The sequence below is a fragment of the Patagioenas fasciata genome, chromosome Z, assembly GCF_037038585.1.
Source record: "Patagioenas fasciata isolate bPatFas1 chromosome Z, bPatFas1.hap1, whole genome shotgun sequence".
NCBI lineage: Eukaryota > Metazoa > Chordata > Aves > Columbiformes > Columbidae > Patagioenas > Patagioenas fasciata.
The window spans coordinates 76,469,464-76,485,919 of record NC_092560.1 but is presented as its reverse complement, the minus strand read 5'-3'; the positions used below and the strand labels follow the sequence as shown (position 1 = coordinate 76,485,919).

The 16,456-nt window shown below is 40.5% G+C and overlaps 1 protein-coding gene across 1 annotated transcript in view; it reads left to right on the top strand.

The window, feature by feature from the left end:
- The window catches only part of DNAI1 (dynein axonemal intermediate chain 1), a 146,138-nt gene that overhangs the window by 9,581 nt on the left and 120,101 nt on the right, over positions 1-16,456 (top strand). The window contains exons 2-9 of the mRNA XM_065861043.2: positions 261-329; positions 2,156-2,248; positions 3,126-3,206; positions 4,813-4,939; positions 6,345-6,424; positions 7,256-7,414; positions 9,068-9,127; positions 10,996-11,139. Coding sequence (XP_065717115.1) covers positions 261-329; positions 2,156-2,248; positions 3,126-3,206; positions 4,813-4,939; positions 6,345-6,424; positions 7,256-7,414; positions 9,068-9,127; positions 10,996-11,139 — 813 coding nt within the window. The remainder of the gene's footprint in view (positions 1-260; positions 330-2,155; positions 2,249-3,125; positions 3,207-4,812; positions 4,940-6,344; positions 6,425-7,255; positions 7,415-9,067; positions 9,128-10,995; positions 11,140-16,456) is intronic.

Genomic DNA, 16,456 nt, shown 5'->3' with positions numbered 1-16,456 from the left:
CAAGTGCACCACTGAACCATGGTCCTAAGCATCACATCAACACATCTTTCAAACACCACCAGGAATGGAGAACTCAACCACCATTATGAAAGTGACGGACTTTCATGCACATTATTTATAGACAAAATACGGGTATATTTGGCATTTGAAACATACCATTGCAGCAAACATTAGTACGTACAATGAACTTTTATTCTGGTTTAGTTAAATTAGGAAACAAGGTGCTTTGAAGGTTTACATTGGATATGTTCTTGCTTCAGGGCCAAAGTGGACCTTCAGGAGGAAAGCCAGCACCACCAAAACCTGCTAAACCTGCGTATAAAAGACGGGTAAGATCCACATATCCGTGAATCTTAAAAAATGTTTTTCTCTTCTGTATGTATGAGATGCAAACTGGATTCAGTCTGAACAACAGCATATTTTATGGAATTGCCAACTTTCCAGTTGGTTTATCAGGAAGAGGTTGCTCTAGATTTCCACTGAGAAGGGAGTTACACTCACAAGTCAGAATAAAAATGGCAGCTAGAACAAAAGCCCGATTTAGGTAAACTGCAAAATGAAGAGTTGAAAACAAAACATTTGGGATGTAAATTCCAAAATATAGGTTGACATTGACTGTGAGAAAACTGCCTGTGTGGTTTAGAAAATTCGAAAGGTAGCCCATATTCACTTAATTAACATAGAAGTATGAACATTAGAGAAAATAGTATTAACTTTTTGACTGTTAGCCTCGTGATAATGTTTTTACTGTTGGGCAAATAAGTGTTCACAACATCCTTATTTAATTCACCTTCTTCTTGTTTAGCTCCGTTGGCATGGATAGAAAAAGGATCATTTACCTGCCTGTAAATGGGCATGGTGATAAACAGTTTTTCACTTTCTTAGGACAAATCACAGTCTTGTTAAATGATCCTCTTTTGACCCTTAAAAAATGGGAAGTTATTTACCTTTAAATGAAAAGCATAAATAAAAATGTGAAACCCGCAACACTTTTAATCTGCTTCACTAAGGAAAACAGCACTGAACTAACTGGTGTCACACTCTGTATGATAAATGTCCTACAAGCAGGAGTGTTAAACCACAAACAACTGTTCTGCCGTCCCAGTCTCTTGTGTATCAGAGCACCTGACTGTCCTTACAACTTGCCTCATTTCAGCTCCCTTGAGGAAAGAAAAAAAGACTGCAGCCTGTGACTTTCTCTGTGTACCTGGCATATGCAGAATTCTCTGTTACTCTCAGCCACTGCACATTTTTACACAGCATTGTGCTCTTTACCTTTGTGGCGCTCTGCAGATAGCAAAGCCTTGCTGGGTCCAGTCTCTCTACCTGCAACCAGCCTTCACTTACACCCTGGACTCATCGGCAGCTCCATAGGGCTGTAAAGTTTAGATGACCTGAGATAACTGTATTTAAAAGAATGACTGATGTATTTTAAATCAACCCATTACGCATTTCAAACTGAGGGAGAAATTTTGCCCAAAGCAGTTAAATGCTTTAATCAGCAACTTTGTGTTCTGGCAGTTTGTCTGTGATAACTATTAACTGAAATTCATCCCTACAGGGATTCCTTTTCCTGTTAACGATATCATATCGTGACATAAACCCAAACCCAACCCAAGGAGGGCAGCTCTCTGTGTTGGGAGAATGCAGTCTGCTGGCCTTTGGAAGAAAATAGTTAACATGCCTCCAGGAGCTGTTTCCCTGCAGCTTTGAACTAATTTCCAAGTGTAGCTTATAGAATAACACTTCAGAAGTAATTACAAGTCCTTGACTTGTGCCCTTTGAGTAATCCTAAAGTGTGGCTCATTTGGGTGTTAAGTGGTCAAAAGATTCAGAAGTGCCAACTTTTAAATGGAAATTGAAGTGGAGTTACTTGAGTTTTGTTATCAGAGTTACTCCAGTTTTGTTAAAGGCCAGGAATTATCTTCAGACAGCAGCTCCTCCAGCCCACTGAACTCTTGCTGGCAAGTGTAACCATTCAAAAGTCTTCAGATTTGGGCCTACCATTTGAGGTTATCTGTTCTGCTTAAAGCACAGATGGATGGGGAAAAGCTGTTTTCTCCTCCTTGCTCTATGCCTGGAGAAGTACTGCTGTGGGAGGGAGCAAAACAATCACAGTCTGGGTTCACTAATGGACTTGCCATTCCTGTACTAGGATGAAGATGTCTCCACTGAAGCGGTAGAAGTTGTAGATGAAGCAGGAAATATTTTAGTCAAGCCCCCAGATCAACTGGAGCTGACTGAAGCTGTGAGTAAAACAGTGCCTGTAGTTGTCATGGAATGTGTAAAAACTCCATAACCTGAAGCCTACCTCTTGCCTGTTCTGATTCTGGAGTAAGACTCCAGTACTTACTAATGTACAGTATCTACAGTATAAACTGAAATGGCTTCCAGCAGGAAAATGGGGAAAATGTGCTTTGAAACACAGTTCTGAGCTTAAGGCAGTGTAACTGCATGGGGTTGAATGGTGCTAGAGAGGACCCCAGAGTCAACCCTGAGCTTCTCAGGTGCCTGTGTGTGATACGCAGGACAGGGAGGTGTCCTGCAGTTTTATGGCCATTTCTTCTCAGCTTGGGTTCAGTAGGACTGTAGTTGGTCGCTCTTCCAGCTGCAGTTGTCTCTCTTCTCACTGCCACATAAAGCTTCACCATTACTCCCTGTCCTCCAAGTAGCTCTCAAAGGGAGGCTGTACATACTTCCCCTCACTCAGGTAGTGAAAACAGTTAACACCCCTGCTGGTTTTTGTTCTCAGTGGACAATCCTGCAAGCACTGCTACTGGGCTTATTGCGTACTCATGTTTTGGACAGTATATGCTTCAAGACACAGATTGTCTTTCTTGTCCCATAGAATGCAGCTGGTATTTTTCAAGTGCTACCATAGCTTAGATAAGAATTAGCATATTAGCCAAAGAGTTCAAGAAAGCCCATTGAAATACTGTGGTCGGAAGTGAGATGACTGTTCCACCCTGAGCTAGCTTGGCTCCAAGGGTTGTTGTTGTGGAGGCATCAGCGGCACACAAAGTATCTGGAGCAAACTGAATAGAACTAAGCATGAATTTTTGTATGCTGAACACCATATTAACAGTGGAGTTTTATTATGATACTATTTTGTTTCCATTCCAAAGGAACTGAAAGAGGAAATTACACGTGTCCTGACAGCTAATAATCCCCAGGCTCCCCAGAATATCATCAGATACAGCTTTAAAGTAAGTGTGGTATGACCTGTAGAACCAGGATGGGATTTTTTGCAATTAACTGGCATAGTGTTTTCCTTTTATTTATAACCAGGTAAGTTTCCTTGTAATGTGACTTCATCTTAACCAGCTAAATTTCCTTTTATTGTGACTTCATCTTGTTACATATTTACTGCCAATGGTTCCTTAAGGGTTTTTACAGAGTGTACAAGTCTAAAATAATTGTCATATTTATTCAGAAGTCGCATATAACAATTACTCGTCAAGATCTTGCAGTGAACATATAATTAGTGCTTCTATTTTCAGGAAGTAACTTCTTCTATTCTGTAGTGGTTAGAGGACAAAAGGCAATCTCTACTCAGTCTGTAAGACAGTTATGTCTCAGTATCCTCACATCAAGATTGTTGTCTGAATTATAGGAGAGCTCAGAAATGTGCTTTGTGAAATCACTGACAGGAGCTCTATTCGTGATGTGTAGGAGTGAGCAGGGGAGGGTGCATTAAAGACTGCTAGGGAACATCCAAGAGTCACACCTTCACATTTCTGAGTGCAGAACATATGCTGCCATTCCCTGGAGCAGCGTCCTCCTCCTTGCACGTAGAGGTAGGAACACAGGCTGCTGCAGGGGGAGAGTGGGATGATGGCTTTGCCTCCCACTCCTCCCTCAGAAAGGTTACACCCGCTGAAGGAAAGGACATGAGGACAGCTTCTCTGGCTCTGGCATTGGATTGTCTCCAACCTTAGGTAAGGAATAGACAACCAGGTGAAAAATTGCTGAGCCTGGCTTATCTCTGTGCTACTGCAGCTAGTTAGACCAACCATTACATGAGATTGCCAGAGAAAGGAAGTCAGTCTCGTGAAAACAAATAAAGTCACTTTCTCTTCTCTTTGGAGTTGTTGTTTTCCCTACTTATGGGACAGAAAAAGGTGATGAATGATCCATATCTTCAAATCCTCCACAGTGACTGGAATGGGCTTGATGCTGTGCTGTGATTGGTACAGAAAGCAGTCTTATTTTTAAGGAGAAACCATTGCAGCCTCTGTGGTCTGCAGTGGCTTCTGATTGCTTTTAGGTGCAGCTCAAAATCTTAATGCACAGTTTGAACCTAGGTGCACGCCTGCACTGTACCGTGGTCCACAAGCAAGTGCCAGTCAAACTAGCATCAAATATCTGAATTAGTAAAGTGCTTATAACCTGGACACATTGCTAGGAGCCTATACTGTCTCCAGATCAGAGCTGCTCTCTGCATATGGTGCTGCTCTTCTGTAGGTACAGCAACTCTTTCAGGCACCTCAGCACAAGAAGATGTGAGAATCCCTTAGGGAGTGCTGTGTAGCAGAGATATACTAGAACTATATTTAAACTCACTTGCTATGGTGGTGGTGGAGAACTAGGAGTTTCATGTTCTAGTTTCTTTTATTTGTATTTTTAATTTGTGGCTCTCAATATCCTGATATATAAATACCTGCTGGAAGAAATTCAGTGTAAATGTGCCAATAACTAACATATATTTATCACTATGGATTGTCTTAGCTTTAGCAGTTTAGGCTACACAATATTTCTGGTTTAAAATATTTTTTACACACTGATTTTGTTGGTTTTTTTTCCTCTTTGTAGGATGGACTGTACAAGCCAATAAGCCATGTGGATCAAATGGCCATTCACTTCTCTTTGAATGGAAATCTGATACCCAAAGATTCAGATGAAGGCAGACGGCAGAGTATCAAGTTAAGTACTGCAGCAGGTATGTATATTATCTGAAACTAAGATAATTTTCAGGTGAGCACTGGTACCACTTTTTCAGCATGAGGGGATGTTCATGCTTCATCACCATAGAACTGAACAGCTTCTATTTTGAAACAAAACCAGAAAAAAAAAATCAACCAGAAGTTTGCCACAGTGTAGAAGATGGTGCATCCTTTTTGAGCCATGTGAACACTAACACTGAAATTTTCAGAGCTATTCAGAAAAGGTTCTTCACCCAGAGGGTGCTGGACACTGAACAGGCTCCCCAGGGAGGTGTCACAGCCCCAAGCCTGACAGTGTTCAAGGAGAGACCGGACAACACCCTCAGACACACGGTGTGAACTGTGGGGTTGTCCTGTGCAGGGACAGGAGTTGGGCTCGATGATCCTTGTGGGTCCCTTCCAGCTCAGGACATTCTGTGATTCTATGATTCTGTGAGAACTAGTGCGGCCAGTAGGCCCAGGGCAGTGATTGTCCCTCTGTACTGGGCACTGGTGAGGCTGCACCTCGAATCCTGTGTTCAGTTTTGGTCCCTGCACTACAGGAAAGACATTGAGGTGCTGGAGAGAGTTCAGAGAAGGGAACGGAGCTGGTGAGGGGTCTGGAGCACAAGTCTGATGAGAAGCAGCTGAGGGAACTGGGGCTGTTCATCCTGGAGAAAAGGAGGCTGAGGGGAGACCTTATCACTGTCTGCAACTACCTGAAAGGAGGCTGTAGCATGGAGGGGGTTGGTCTGTTTTCCCAAGTAGCAAATGATAGGATGAGAGGAAATGGCCTCAAATCATGCCAGGGGAAGTTTAGATTGGATATTGGGAAACATTTCTTCACGGAAGAGGTTATTAGGCATTGGAACAGGCTGCCCAGGGAAGTGGTTGAGTCACCATCCCTGGAGGTGTTTAAAGACATGTAGATGAGGTTCTTAGGGACATGGTTTAGTGGTGAACTTGGCAGCATTAGGTTAATGACTGGACTCGATGATCTTAAAGGCCTTTTCCAACCAAAATGATTCTATGATTCAATGATTCTCAGATTCATGGGTTGTACATAATTGCAGCCATTTTTGAAGAGCAAAAAGTTCCAGAGCTGAAGGGATACCCAGAAACAAAGCTATTCAGTTCAGAAGTGGATTTCAGAAGTTTTATTTGAATTGAGATCAGATTTTTTATTCCAGCCCAGCTAGAGCTACTGCAGTTTCATTCTAGTAATAACATTGTCTCCTTTTGTGGCTTTGAGGAAAGAATCACTCTCCAATTTGGGGATTGGTTACTGTGTTGTCTAATGAGATGGCATTAGAAAAAGGATGCCTCTGTATATTAATGCTTCAGAAGACAGAAGGGTCTGCAGAATATGGGATAATGTGTCCTATTATCCTGGACTTACTCACTTATCCTTGCTATCATCAGAAAAGGCTCCTGTTGAGACTTCTGCTACTGCACCTGAAGAAGCAGCGATTAAAGATGAAGAAAGAACAGAAGATACTCCGGTAATTCTCCATAGTCAGCTGAAAGCTGTCCATTTTCTTTTTAATATTAGATTTGAAATTACTTTCTTATAAAATGGGCTTATTGAGAAGCTTCTGTGATTGATTCTTTTATGCCTGAGGTGTCTCCGCTGTAGGTGAGACCCTGCACATTCTACTGAACAGCTGGGGTCCTCCTGCCGTTTTTTGGGTTGGCGAAGCTGTGTAGGGAGATGGCAGGTCCCTACACACCAGGTCTGTCTTTATCAAGATAGGGTGTAATTTGCTGAGATCGGGAGTCTTCCTGGACAGCATGTCCATCCCTGAAAGAGAAGTTGGTGAAAAACAAAATGTGGATGGGTGAAAGCAACAGACATAACTACCTGAAATGAGGAGCAGCCGGATTTAAAGGCAGCTGGCTGATCAGGAAAGGAATATGCGGTGTGAAGTTCTTATCCACATAGTGTCAGGCCCTGGGATCAAGTTGAAACTAGTTTCACATAAAGCCCACTGTCTAGCAAAGAAATAAAAACACTGGGTAGAGGGACTCTGACACAGTCTTCTTGTCTGAGCCCATTTTATCAAAGGTAGTCGTCCTATTTTATCTCACTCATGTTGGGCTTTGTTTTAAGGTAACTTCAATTGTTGTTTTTCTGTATTCCTGTATAGATAATGATCCAGAATCTCCTTGCTCTGTTTGCTAGAAGTCTCCTTATTTCCATCTTAAATATTGAACCTTCAGTTACAATCTCCTTCACTAGGCAGCAGAAACAGAGCAGTCTAAGAAGTGCTTCTGGAGAAGGAAAAAGGTGTGTGTTTCTTTCAGGGTGGAGTCACTGCTTAATTCTCTTGCAGGCTGCAGGAGAGGGAAAGGCAGAGGAGTCAGGAACAGCAGAAGCAGCTGAGGCAGCCGATGCTGAAGAGCCTCCTCCCCCAGCAGTGAAGGAGCGAAAGCTTGCAAACCAGTTCAACTTCATTGATAGACCTTCGTGGACACCCAAATACCCTGTGCGGGTATGCTGCCATTTCCTTTGGTGGCTTGGAGGTTCTTGTCTTTGGGAGGGCATGTGGGTCATCTCTGTTTGTGTTATTTCTTGCTATCTCTGTAGATACTATTGGGAGAGAAAAAAAACCCACAGTGTTTTACTATGGTAAAGCATTTGGTGTGATGAAAATGGTGACAGAAAAATTCTTGCTTCATGGACTCTTGGACAGCCTACAAGAAGTTTTGGTGCTACTGTAAATCGTTAAACCTCTACTTGGATGTATAATTTTTAATGTCTATTTTCTCATCTGAAAAAGTATAGAGCAATAGTTAGGGTTGTAGCTGGGGGCTTGGACTCCATGAGTTCAATTTGCTTTTGGCAGAGAGTTCCTTTATGGTCTTGTACTTCAATTCTTACCTATGGAGCAGGGTTATATGCGCACCTATGTCAAAAGGATAAAGGTATTGCTGCTTGTGTTAAGCACAGGCCTTCAGTAATTCCCAGTGAGAGTGTCCACAGGACCTCCTGACTGAGCAGTACTGGTGATGTTGGCCCCCAGTTGAGTGCTCAAAAAAAGAGCTTTCTGAATCGGAGGTACACGTTTCAGAGAGAAAATTGTCTAGTTTTCCTTGCTGCCTTGGAATCTAGGGTATACACAGCTTCCCCAGAGAACCTGCCTGCCTTCTTGCAGCCATTGCACCTAAAGTGTGATGCCTTTACTTCTGATGGGCTCGGAGAGATTTAAGAATATTTCCTAAAAGGAGATCTCTGCCCGCTAGTAGAGATGGAGGATCTCAGGGGAATTTATCCAACAGTGGGATGCTCACTGCAGTCTGAGCTAAGATTCTGCATCTTTCAAAAATCCCTGTGGAGGCCATGGAATTTGTTATTTCTCTGTTGCTAGATCTGCATATTCTCTTCCCATTGATTTTACTGAGAGTGGCTTGTGTGCTTCTGCGTGATTCTGCCCTTGAAAGCAGAAATATAGACCTTAAATAGCTGTGAAGTGCTGCTGTGTACTGCACAATCTGTGCAGTTTCCACCTCTGAGATTGCTTCATTTCAGAGGTTAGTGAAATGCTACAGGCAGATTCTTAAAAATGTCCTGACACAACAGTTTTTTTCAAGAAAATTCCATGAAATGAAATGAAAGTTTCACACAAATATATTCATTTATTTCAGAATGTTGATGTGAGGGTAATAAAAACATTTCAGTAACATGAAATGAATTGTTTATAGGTTATCATTCTGTTCAACTCTTTCATTTTGACTGCTGTACCCATGTGTTTTTAATATATAAGTAAAAACTTTTCAAATTTGGTAGAATGTCGTAACTGATACCGTAACCAGTAGCAGAATGTTTCAAATGATAGAGGTGAAACAAACAATTTCAAGTCCTTCAAAATGAAATACTGAAATTAAATATTTTAAGTACGTTGGAAAAAAAAAAATCAGAAGGTCTTGTGAACCTTGTTTTTGTCCAGAAGAAAATCTGTTTGTAGTTGCATGATCACCGATAATATTTGTGCGGTGTTCTGGGAGTCGTTTGGATGTTGAATTAATCTTAGATCAATATTATTCTAACTACTGGCTATGAGAAGGCTGTTTTCACAGCTGGACTATGTCACTGCAGAGAGTTTCAATGCAAAGATTACATGTTTCTATGCTTTTTGTTTATTCAGGATAGAGCATGTCAGTCGGAACCTACACCTTGTAAAACCTTATCAGACGATATTAACCAGGTATGTTCTTTTTATTTTCCAAGTTCTTTTTAGAGTAAATTTAGGAAAATGAAATGAGAGAAAGGAAAAAACTCAAATCGCTGTGTTTGCATTCCTTGCAGTGGAATGAACTCCCATACTGTGGCTTTGATCTCTGGTTTAAATCTGAGAGTGAACTAGGGTGGCCCTTTTTTCTGCCTTACTGGATTAACTTGCTAATGGTTTATGTTTCTAAGGTCAAGTGTCTCTATCTGCTTTTAATTGATCTGTCACTTGGCAGTTGTATATGAAAGCAGTTTTCTAAAGCCTGAAGCTGAACCCAGTGAGAAGTACAGCATAAGGAATGTGGAAGGCCAGCTTTAAGCCTGTTGCAATAGACTAAGATCTGTTTTATCTAGTGGGAATGTGCCTGTTTATTCATGATGAACTTTTCCACAAGTCTTATACAGTATTTTCTCCATCTCTTAAAAATGTAAAAAGAAAATATTTTGCATGACGCTTTACACTTGAAATATGTTATAGCTTTCATTGGAAAGGCAATCTAGCCAGTTCTGCGGATTAATCCTCAGATATTTACAAAATGTATTTGTGTTTGTGGTTGATGCAAATATTGCTTCAAACCAGTGTACCAAGCTGATATTAAAAAAAAAAGTGTTGTTACCAGTGTACCACAGGAACATGCAGAAGAAAGTGTAAGGTAATGGCAGCAACTTTAGAAATGCTGTTATAGGAAAGTGACAGGAAACGGAGTGAAGGTGTTTCTGTCAAGACGAAAACTGTAACCCAGTCTGCTCCCGAACTTGAAATCAGTAACTGGCCTGAGATCTTCCTTCCCTCCCTCCAGCTGGACTTCCCTCTCAGTTTTTTCTGACAGTGAGACAACCGGAATTAGAGAGAACAGAGCTATTTAAAATAATCAGGTTGTTGCTAACATTTCGCATTAAATGTTTTAAAACTAAGAAGAATGGTTTTCCCTTGTTTTCTTTTGTTCTGTTGAAAATTCAAGTGGTTATAAATAATATTTTAACTTTTTTTTTTTTTTAACTCACCTTTTTTTCTTTCTTGTTCTTCCTTATACTCATGATTTCCTCCAAAGTTTTGTGTTCTCCTCCTTCTCTTACTCTTCTCATCACATCTTCTTTGTCCGTTTCCTGATGTTTGGAACATCTTCCCACCTCATTTCTGCTTGCAGATTTACAGCACAACGCAGGTTTTTTTTTACAAAAAGGTTTCTGCCACCTTTCCTTATTCCAATGTTCTATATTTTGCGTTTGAATCACACTCCCTCTCCTAAACTGATATGTCAGAATTAGATTTCCTTTTGTTTTGAAAGTAGTGTACCTGCTTCAGATATGATACTAGTACTCCAATACTAATGAATTAGTAGAAAAATTACTTTTGGTTCTACTCAAGTAAGATGTTCCTGGAATGTGGCATAGCAGAAGATGTAAAACTGATCTCAGTTTCCATTTGATCATATGCTGCAGAGTTGGAGTCCAAGATTTAAATTGTGTTATGCAGCTACAATTTTATTTTCCAACAGCACACAAGAAATGTCACAAAGCAGATGTTTAATTCATGCTGCCTATTAAACACTGGTAAATTAGCCAAACAGAAAGTCCTACAAAAAACATAGAGTCAAAGCACCAAGAAGAGTGTTGGGGAAAGATATTGTTATGAATGTAATAATGTGTAAGACATGCACCATTGAGCTTTACAAATCCTGGGCTTCAATCCTTAGCTTTTTGTGCAAGAAGCTAGCTGCCTTCAGCAAATTCCAGTGGCAATGTTACTATTGTGAGGACTATCATATTTTTGTGATGGTCTAGATGGCTGTTTTCTGGAGTATAATGAGGTCCTAATAAATCCTGCCTCTGTCTGTCTCTCAGTGGGTGATCCATGATGCCTACGTAGAGGAGCTTCGGAAAAGGGAAGAGTCAAAAGAGAAAGAAAAGCCAAAAGCCCAGGTAGCAAAGAAAGAAGAGAAGAAGACGAAGAAGAAGGGAAGGAAGTTAATCTCTCTAGACTCACAGGTATGTTTCGTAACACTGGAAGAAGCCTGCTCAGAGTGGGATGCAACCGTATGGCAAATCAGGTGAAATTTAGCAAGTCATGCTGGCCGTGTACCTAGTTGTTTCTGTTGGCAAGTAGTAACCCTAAGAAATGCCAGAATTAATTTGCACTAGGAACTGTATTTCCAAAACAGGATTTCCTTTTTGCTGTACTTTTTATGGGAATACAAAACAGTGTGAAGCCATAATCTTGTCTTCAAACCTGATTTCCAGGTGAGATTTATGGATTTCTTTTCTGTGCATTATCATGTTTGTGTCTCATTTTTTATTGTCATGTGAAGGATAAAAGAGTGAAAGAAATAGAAACACGGTGTGACTTTTTGAAGAATTCTAAGTGATGCAGTGATTTTAGATACAATCTTCCAATTCAGAAAGGTAAAGAAATTTAGGATTCTTTCAAAATATTACTAAAGCACTGTAGTGAAATACATTTCACTATTTTTAATTATTTTAATGGTAATGTTACAAAATTATAATTCATATATTTTCTAGCTATATGCATCTAAATGGTATTTAATATATGATTTATAAAGAAGTTAATTAATAGAAATCAAAGCCTATATACTTGAATACTGATTCTGGGAGCCTTGACCTAATTTGTAGAGGAATCTCTGATACCTCATTTGTTCATTTAGTTGGAAAATGGTGTAGGTGTCTCTCTCCAGCGTTTGAGGTGCTGTGCCACGGTCAGTATTTACACAGCGTGGTGATACCTCAGTGTTGGTGAGGTGATCATCCCAAGAGGAGACCATCTGCCCTGAGTCCTATGGAGTAGCAGAGTGAATGGTGAGAGCTGCTGGAGTAGCCTCGCAGAGTAGCAGGTACCACAACTCCTGCCAAGCTCCAGGCAAGTGTTGTGATCTTGCTGCAAGGATGATACTGACTCCTAATCCAGGCTGCTCTGTCAGGTGTAGCCTAGGAGTGCTTTGCAGGGATGCCAGGGTCTTTTCCCCTAGAGTGACAATATCCTCATCATAAAAATATGATCCCACTTCACGCACTAAGAATAGGATACACGCAACCCTGAAAGATTTTCTTCATGTTTCAGAATGTTTTCAACAGGTACAGGAAGTTTCTGTTAGGGCTTAAGAGAGTTTGATCTATACAGAACTGTGGGTTGTTCTTTCTCCCACAATCTAAGGTAAACTATTTAGAAGGCAAACTGAAATAATTTCTGTAGTGACTAGAGCAATCAGAACTATAATGCTGAAACATGGAAGTAAATTCTTAGCTTGACCCTAGAATAGGTGTAGATATATCAACATAAGTAGGATATATTTGTGTAATATAAGATGGATTCTGAAATGAGGTTTAGCACTTTCATAGCTGATTCAACTGTAGGGGGTATGGCTGGTTTAGCTGTGCCATCAAAAGCCTTATCATAGTTAACAGGCCAGGAATGCGTCCTGACAGGCTTCTTACTGTGAATTGTACCATTGAAATTAATAATTCTTTAGAAAACTACTAAATCTTTCACCTGAGTATGTTTTTGAGAATTAAACCTGAAGTTAGCAGTACAATTATGGGCTTAAAGGGTGCACAGCTAAAAGCTGGTAATGAAAGCTACATAAAAATTCTACCAATAAAACTATATTGGAAAAGACCTGCTGCATGTTCCATTGACAACCATGGGAAATTGAAATCCAGGCACCCATGATCCCTCCCTTTGGTGCTTTGCTTTTCACTCTTAGCACCTTCCAGGAAGCTTGTGGGGAAGCCAGAAAGTAAATACACTGAAAAAGGAGAAGGGAAAACTTCTTTATGCAGAGCCAGTGTCACAAATTGAGACTGTCTGTGTGGCTGGTGGACCAGCTTAAGTGTATTAAAACCTTGCTGAATTTTCCAGTCATTAATTGGAAAAATGCAACTTGAAGTAACCCAAGGCTAAAATCAGGCTTACAACAGGCAGTACATCTGGTCATACGAGAGGAGAGGAGAGAGGAGAGAGGAGAGGAGAGGAGAAAGGAGAGGAGAGGAGAGGAGAGGAGAGGAGAGGAGAGGAGAGGAGAGGAGAGGAGAGGAGAGGAGAGGAGAGGAGAGGAGAGGAGAGGAGAGGAGAGGAGAGGAGAGGAGAGGAGAGGAGAGGAGAGGAGAGGAGAGGAGAGGAGAGGAGAGGAGAGGAGAGGAGAGGAGAGGAGAGGAGAGGAGAGGAGAGGAGAGGAGAGGAGAGGAGAGGAGAGAGAAGCCTTGACAGTGGAGTAGAAGCTCCTCACTAGGGAAAAAAAAGTAGAATGAAGCCATGCAGTGCACTTAAGAATGAGGAGAAGAAGCAAGGAAGATATGGTTTGGCAAAGCAGAAGAGAGGGGCAGCCAGCAGAAAAAGGAATGGAGATAACCAGAGATTCTAGCAACAGGAAGGGTGACAATGATATAAAGAAGAATATGAGTGAATAAAAATGACTGGAAACTGTGATGAGAGACTCTTGGAAACCTCCCAATATGTCCATCGCTCAAATGGATCTAGAGAGAAGAGGGTGTGCTACACCCAAGAGCTGTGATATAACATTTGAAACTTTTCCTCAATTTTCAATAAAGGCAGCAAACAGAACATGGAGAACACAGAATACCAAAGAGGAATGATATGAAATTTTCTGAGCTGAAAACAGTTGGAAGCGAAGAGAACTAGGCACAAGTGTTGTATCTGCTTGTCCTGTTCTTACTGTTCCTGAGCCATCTGCTTATGGCTCTGGTTACAGAAAGGATTGTGGCCGAGAGATACTCTTGGTTTGATCCAGTATGACCCTCATGCTGTTACATGAATGTAGAAATGACAGCGTCTCAGGTAGAAGCAAAATGCAAAGAGCAGGATGCAGTTAAGTAGATGCAAGCAGCTTCTCTCAACCTGAGATGAGAAGGCATGAAATCACAAGTCTGATGTTAAGGATTTTCAGTGACTCTATCAAAAGAGGGGTGGAGCTATGCAACTGGAGTATAATAAAGGTATGTTATATGTAAGAGAGGTAAAAATAGTTCCATTAGTCTGACCCGTAACACTATATGAGGCAATAGAATTAACATAGATAGAAATAATAGAGAATTTGGGAGTAAATATGAAATTGAATAAAGTAGCATATGTTTACCGAAGGTAGGCAATGTCAAAATAATCTCATCTCTTTCTTTGACAAGAAAAAAGCTGTGGTTCCCTTTAACAAGAGAAGTATAGTAAAGTTACTCTAGCTGAAATTCTGTAAAGGGAAATGATAAGATAAGCCAGAAAAGCTGTTATTAGTACAGATTACGAGGGACCAGTGGAGAGAAAGACTGCATTTTGGAGTATTAAAAAAAAATTGATAAAGTGAGGGCTTACAGTTTGGAATGATGGAGAAACATGAGTGTATCTGTTGGTGAGTTGTGATGTGGCTATGAGAATTCAAATACATTGCTGGAATACATTGTGTGAAGGATAGTAAAGAAATATTATTTCTGTTACGTAAGGTGGGGTGGTACCTTATCTGGAGTAGTACAGGGATATATTATTTTGATCACCGCATTTCAGAGATAATAGATTGCAGACCGGCATAATATATAAATTAATATGAGAAATGGAAAGCCTGAATACAAGAAGTGACTGAAAAAAAATCGGGCATATTTATCTGGTAGTGCAAAGGTAGGGAGGGAATCTGAAGCAAATAACATAGAAGAAGAATTACTAAAGCAGAGGATAGTGTTGATAGAAATACAGAAGGATGTGAAACAGTTAGGAATACGTTAAAACTGGAACTTATTGCACTGGAACAGTTTCTAATCTAGTCTGAAGCAGGAGTCGTTGAACAGTTTCTTAAAAAGTCCAAACAAAACTTGTATTTAACAGAGAAATGTGCATTGCTGAATCATGTGAGATCCTGTCTGACTTGTCTGTCCCACTGTAGCATTACCCTTTTCTGAGATAGGCCTGGTGAGATAGCCCAGACCACAGGGCCGTGATTATAATTTAAAAGCTCTTGGATGACCACCAGTTATTTTTGAAGTAACAGCTTAAATTCAAATTCAACTAACCTTCACATTATTTTTTGCTTCTTCCTGGTCATCCCAAGAAGTGGATGAGTTGTTACCGACTCCCTTGTCTTCAGTCTGCTGTTTACAGCGTATCGGAATTAAAAGCAAACAGTGAAAATGGACATATGAGTACAATTCTGGAAATGAATAACTACTTGACAGGGTTCAACCTGGAGGATGTTATATGGGATTTGCAGTGGGTGTTTGCTATGGATGGAGGTGTTGGCCGGGCAACAAATGACAGCAACCCTGTACTGTGCTTTTTTCTTTGCAAGCCTGGAGTTCTTCTATCCCAGTATATGTGCTGCCAGAGGCATGAGTAGCTACTGCACTGGTTTTACAGTGGGGTTTTTCTTGTGGATATGCCGTTACATACCAGCAGAAACCTCTTTTCATTGCAACTGGGCAGCTGCTGAGAGGCAAATGTGAAGCAATTATTGTTCATGAATAGTAGAACAAGACCACAACGTTTATTTTCAAAATACTAGCTCATTATCCATCTTACATATGATTCAGTTAGCATTATTGCTGTTATAGAAATAATTTATGCACAGAAATAAGTGAAACAAGTTCGTGAGCAGGTGAGTTCTCATTACATTTGGCTAGCTAGCCCAGAATTGGCCTACAACAACAACAACAACAAAAAAAGAGTTTCAAACAGATCTTTAAAAAAAGGGATAAATTAGGTGTATGACTTCCACTGAAGGTTTCAGTAACATACAGAATAATCAAATCTGAAATAGGACAGGATCCAATGAGAAAATAACTTAGTGTGATCCTGTTTAGTGTCAAAAATGTAGTTATTCATGGCTATGTTGCTAACAGCATAGCTGCCTAACAGGAAAGCTGACTTGAATACTTTTCAATTAATCTGGAGGTTTCCTACTTTGCAGGAAAAAAAAAATCCATTGAATGATACATTGTTTCTGTGTTTACAGTTGTTTGGTTTGGTTTATTTTTTTTAAGAAAGCTTGCTTTCCACTGCCAAAAAAAATAGGTGAGTCAGGATCTAGCATTCATCTTGGAGAACACAGAAAATAGTGTTTGTCTTCTGAGCTACAGTCCAGAATGACGTCTGAGGTTGGAAATTCAGAATGCTTGCAGTGCAAGTTTCCTTGGGTGTGTAAGAGAACAAGAACCACGATCCTGCTCCTGTCTGTAGGTTACAGCACTGCCGTTCTTCCCCAGCTCCCTCCAGAAGAAAGTGCATGTTAAAATGGAAGAGAGATTTTTGCCTGCCAACTGGGTGAATGGAAGACACCTCTGCTCACACACCTGGTGA